The sequence below is a fragment of the Bos mutus genome, chromosome 23, assembly GCF_027580195.1.
Source record: "Bos mutus isolate GX-2022 chromosome 23, NWIPB_WYAK_1.1, whole genome shotgun sequence".
NCBI classification, from domain to species: domain Eukaryota; kingdom Metazoa; phylum Chordata; class Mammalia; order Artiodactyla; family Bovidae; genus Bos; species Bos mutus.
The window spans coordinates 21,645,758-21,651,625 of record NC_091639.1 but is presented as its reverse complement, the minus strand read 5'-3'; the positions used below and the strand labels follow the sequence as shown (position 1 = coordinate 21,651,625).

At 35.3% G+C, this 5,868-nt stretch overlaps 1 protein-coding gene across 1 annotated transcript; it reads right to left on the bottom strand.

Annotated features, from left to right (window-relative positions):
* Nucleotides 1-3,343: 3,343 nt before the first annotated feature.
* LOC102265256 (olfactory receptor 2J3-like) lies at nt 3,344-4,273 on the bottom strand. Its single transcript, XM_070360834.1, has one exon. The coding sequence runs from the start codon at nt 4,271-4,273 to the stop codon at nt 3,344-3,346; it is 930 nt and encodes a 309-aa protein (XP_070216935.1).
* Nucleotides 4,274-5,868: the final 1,595 nt, after the last annotated feature.

Here is a 5,868-nt window from a genome sequence, read left to right as displayed (position 1 = left end):
ACTATTACTTAAATAAAAATTCATCTCTTTATTTAAAAAATATATGTTGATTTTCATAGTGAACTTTTAAACCACAAATATTCAAATCACATCAAGCTTAAAAGTAAAAAATTAATATATCATACAACTTTTATCATAATATTTTCAAACACATTTCAAGTAATTCTTTCAAATATCCATCAGATTCATCAACACATTTTTCAGAGCCTAGTATTTGGTCACCTCAGGTATTCTTTATTTCTTCTTAGGTTTTGCAAGAGTGCTATGCTCTTACTTTACCTAACAATACCTAGCCTGTACGACCATGACTTTATAGTTATATAGCACAGCTTTACAACTTATTTCTACTTCCTTTACACTTCCCACTGACTTGAAGAAAAAGGGAAATATGAGATGCTTACTTCTGCTGCATTACTGAGAGCACTTCTTCCCATGACTCAAAAAGGTTTTTTTCTGACCAATGATAATGTTATATTAAAGACTACGGACTAAAATTTCTTTCAATATTAACTAGCATTCAAAAAGGATAACAACGTTGGAAAAAATATTTAAAGTGTTTCAAAATGTCTTTCATTTTTTATATATATTATCTAATTTTATTTATTTATTTATTTATTTTCTTTTTTTTTTCTAATTTTATTTTATTTTTAAACTTTACATAATTGTATTAGTTTTGCCAAATATCAAAATGAATCTGCCACAGGTATACATGTGTTCCCCATCCTGAACCCTCCTCCTCCTCCCCTCCCCATACCGTCCTTCTGGGTCAGCCCAGTGCACTAGTCCAGTATCGTGCATCGAACCTGGACTGGCAACTCGTTTCTTACATGATATTCTACATGTTTCAATGTCACTCTCCCAAATCTTCCCACCCTCTCCCTCTCCCACAGAGTCCATAAGACTGTTCTATACATCAGTGTCTCTTTTGCTGTCTCGCATAATCGGGTTATTGTTACCATCTTTCTAAATTCCATATATATGCGTTAGTATACTGTATTTATGTTTTTCCTTCTGGCTTACTTCACTCTGTATAATAGGCTCCAGTTTCATCCACCTCATTAGAACTGATTCAAATGTATTCTTTTTAATGGCTGAGTAATACTCCATTGTCTATATGTACCACTGCTTTCTTATCCATTCATCTGCTGATGGACATCTAGGTTGCTTCCATGTTCTGGCTATTATAAACAGTGCTGCGATGAACACTGGGGTACACGTGTCTCTTTCCCTTCTGGTTTCCTCAGTGTGTATGCCCAGCAGTGGGATTGCTGGATCATAAGGCAGTTCTATTTCCAGTTTTTTAAGGAATCTCCACACTGTTGTCCATAGTGGCTGTACTAGTTTGCATTCCCACCAACAGTGTAAGAGGGTTCCCTTTTCTCCACACCCTCTCCAGCATTTATTATTTGTAGACTTTTGGATCACAGCCATTCTGACTGGTGTGAAATGGTACCTCATAGTGGTCTTGATTTGCATTTCTCTGATAATGAGTGATGTTGAGCATCTTTTCATGTGTTTGTTAGCCATCTGTATGTCTTCTTTGGAGAAATGTCTATTTAGTTCTTTGGCCCATTTTTTGATTGGGTCGTTTATTTTTCTGGAGTTGAGCTGTAGGAGTTGCTTGTATATTTTTGAGATTAGTTGTTTGTCAGTTGCTTCATTTGCTATTATTTTCTCCCATTCTGAAGGCTGTCTTTTCACCTTGCTAATAGTTTCATTTGATGTGCAGAAGCTTTTAAGGTTAATTAGGTCCCATTTGTTTATTTTTTGCTTTTATTTCCAATATTCTGGGAGGTGGGTCATAGAGGATCCTGCTGTGATGTATGTCGGAGAGTGTTTGCCTATGTTCTTCTCTAGGAGTTTTATAGTTTCTGGTCTTACGTTTAGATCTTTAATCCATTTTGAGTCTATTTTTGTGTATGGTGTTAGAAAGTGGTCTAGTTTCATTCTTTTACAAGTGGTTGACCAGATTTCCCAGCACCACTTGTTAAAGAGATTGTCTTTAATCCATTGTATATTCTTGCCTCCTTTGTCAAAGATAAGGTGTCCATATGTGTGGATTTATCTCTGGGCTTTCTATTTTGTTCCATTGATCAATATTTCTGTCTTTGTGCCAGTACCATACTGTCTTGATAACTGTGGCTTTGTAGTAGAGCCTGAAGTCAGGTAGGTTGATTCCTCCAGTTCCATTCTTCTTTCTCAGGATCGCTTTGGCTATTCGAGGTTTTTTGTATTTCCATACAAATTATGAAATTATTTGTTCTAGCTCTGTGAAGAATACTGTTGGTAGCTTGATAGGGATTGCGTTGAATCTATAAATTGCTTTGTGTAGTATACTCATTTTCACTATATTGATTCTTCCAATCCATGAACATGGTATATTTCTCCATCTATTAGTGTCCTCTTTGATTTCTTTCACCAGTGTTTTATAGTTTTCTATATATAGGTCTTTAGTTTCTTTAGATAGATATATTCCTAAGTATTTTATTCTTTCCGTTGCAATGGTGAATGGAATTGTTTCTTTAATTTCTTTTTCTGTTTTCTCATTATTAGTGTATAGGAATGCAAGGGATTTCTGTGTGTTGATTTTATATCCTGCAACTTTATTATAGTCATTGATTATTTCTAGTAATTTTCTGGTGGAATCTTTAGGGTTTTCTATGTAGAGGATCATGTCATCTGCAAATAGTGAGAGTTTTACTTCTTCTTTTCCAATTTGGATTCCTTTTATTTCTTTTTCTGCTCTGATTGTGGTGGCCAAAACTTCCAAAACTATGTTGAATAGTAATGGTGAAAGTGGACACCCTTGTCTTGTTCCTGACTTTAGAGGAAATGCTTTCAATTTTTCACCATTGAGGATAATGTTTGCTGTGGGTTTGTCATATATAGCTTTCATTAGACCAAAGATAGAAGACAAAGTTTATGACAAATTCTGCCTAAAAAGCAAGAAATTAAATGACATATTCTAGGCTTTTTAAATTAAGAATAGCATCTCTCCATAGAATTATATCTGAATTTTATTAATTTTTACAACAAATTCTATGCTTCATTTTTAATTGAGAAAATGATACTTTATTTTATTAGATTTGTGCACTAAAAAAATTAATATTGATGTTTGATCCATATTTTACATGGCTGTTACTGCCACTGAGGAGTGATTACTATTTAGGCAAACTGTGTTTAATCATATCTGCAACCATGAACTCTGTCCTTGTGAGAGTACACATTCAAAAAGTGCTAATAGAGTCAGTGAATGAAAGAGTAATGAGTGGATAGGTTAAAGAACCATTGGTAAAGAGATGCTCCATTTCATCATTAATGTCACAAGTATACCAGATCATACTCACCCCATTAGTCTCTTTACAGCCCCTCTTACATCTCTGTTTCTGAGGGTGTAGATTAGAGGGTTGAGGCTAGGTGTGACAACAGTATAGAAGAGGGCAATGAACTTGCCCTGATCTTGAGAATTTCCTGATGGTGGCTGGAGGTATATGCACATGGCTGGGATGAAAAAAAGGGATACGACCATAAGATGGGCTCCACACGTCCCAAAGACTTTCTGGAGTCCAGTTGTCGACTGCATCCTCAGCACTGCCTGGGCAATGGCACCATAGGAGCTGAGAATGAGGATGAGAGGTATGAGAACAAAAATGGAGCTCGTGACCATGAGGGTTAGCTCATTGGCACGGGTATCAATGCATGACAGTCGAAGAAGTGCTGGAACTTCACAGAAGAAATGGTCCACTTGGCGATGTCCACACAGGGGTACCCAAAATGTAAAGAAGGAATGAAGTGCTGAGTTGGTAAAGCCACTTACCCAACAAGCCACAGCCAACAGTTGGCAGAAACGAGGATGCATGAGGACAGTGTAATGCAGGGGTCTACACACAGCTGCATAACGGTCATAGGACATCACCATCAGTAGCACACATTCTGTAGATCCCAGTGCGAGGACAAAATAAAGTTGAATCATACAACCATTGTAAGAGATGGTTTTTTCTGGGCCCCAGAGGTTGACCAGCAGTTGAGGGATAGAACTGGTGGTGTAGCAGAGATCCAGGAAAGAGAGATTTGAGAGGAAGAAGTACATGGGAGTGTGGAGATGGGAGTCCAGGTATGACAAGATAATGATGAACAGGTTGCCTATCAATGTCATCAGGTAGAACATCAAGATAACCACAAAGAGAACTAACTCAAGCTGAGGCCAATCAGAAAAACCCAATAGAACAAACTGGGCTTCAGGGGTTGCATTCTTTTTTCCATCATCATTCATATCTTGTTACCTGAGGAAAGAATTACATACATCCTAAAAATGTAGGGAATGACTCCGAGAATCAAAGAGACACAGGAAATTTTAAAAACCAGTTTCAAGGGCATACCACTGCTCAATTGTAGGACAATTTGGGCATTAAGAGAAACTGTGGTACCAACGAATTGAAAGAAATAAGAACCCACAAGCTAATACTGATAAACTTAAAAAAGAATAAATTTATAGTGGCGAACAGAAGGCTGTTCCTGTTGGCTGGATACTAAATAGTAAATATAGAAGGAATGGTGGAGTTAGAAAAACTTAAATATATGCTAAAAATGAGTGAATGAAGAAATGTTGAGCCATGGACATAGTCTAAAATATCTCCCCACAAGTTACTTGTTAATTATAAAATATATAGTAGACTTTACAACAGAAAAACCTAGTAGAGCACTGTAACAACATAATCAGTGTTAACATCATTAATGTTGTTACAAACCAAGATCATGTGACCACCGATACAATGCTCTGAACCAGGGCATAGTGTCACTTCAGTCTTGTTCAAGCCAAAACATGCATAGCTTGAGGCTAATAATGAAAAGGCATGAAATAAACTCACATGGAGACAAGATGGGTAAAATAGCTGACCTGCACTCTTTAAAAACACCAAATTCAAGAAAGAGTTTGAAATGAAGATAGAGGATAAATACATAGATACATATATGACAGACATAGAAACAGATGAGAGAGGATAGGTGATAAAATAAATCTTTTCAGGCAGAGTGTAGACTATTGTTGAATCTGGTTAAAAGGTTAATAGCAGTTTTCTGTACCATTTTACAACTTTTCTACAAATTTTATATTTTACCAGAATAAAAAACTCCAGAAAGTAAATTAAATGCTTTTCTTTACTTTTATATTTTGTCCAAATATTTGTCCTATTATAGAAAAATAACTTAACTATTAAGTTTTTCTCACTCATCCAAGGATGACATCAGGGTAAATAGCAACTTGAAAATTTCTAACATAATGAAAGAAGAAAATCTCCATGAAACAAATAATCTTTTCTTTAAACAGTTTTAATTTTCTTCTCAGCATTTTCAGACAATTTCCATTTATGTGATTATAGAAAACAGAATAATTGCAATCTCAATAATCTTACATATAGAATAAGAGATATGATGAATGATATCAAATTTATTTATGATTTCAAGATGTTTATATAGTGTCAAAAATATTGTTTCAATTATATATTCTTATAGAAAAACTTTTCCTTCTTATTTGTTTACTTGCACTCACAGCTTATTTCTAAACTGAAACCCAAATAGAGATACCAAAAAAAGAGACAAGAAACACATGCATATCAGCTTACAAACAAAACTTACAATCACAGTCCTTATGATTTGACTCTGAAATAGATGGGGAGAACAGTGATAAAAAGCCTCCCAAAGAACATATGAATATAACTGATTTGAAAAGAGAAATTTTTAGGAAAAGGAAGATATAAAGTCATTGAAAGAACAAAGAAGTAAGGAAGGGTGTGAAAATGGAGGATGATGGAGAGGAACCAGATTACAGTGCTTCAAGTTGAAAATGTACAGATGTGTACCACAGAGCTG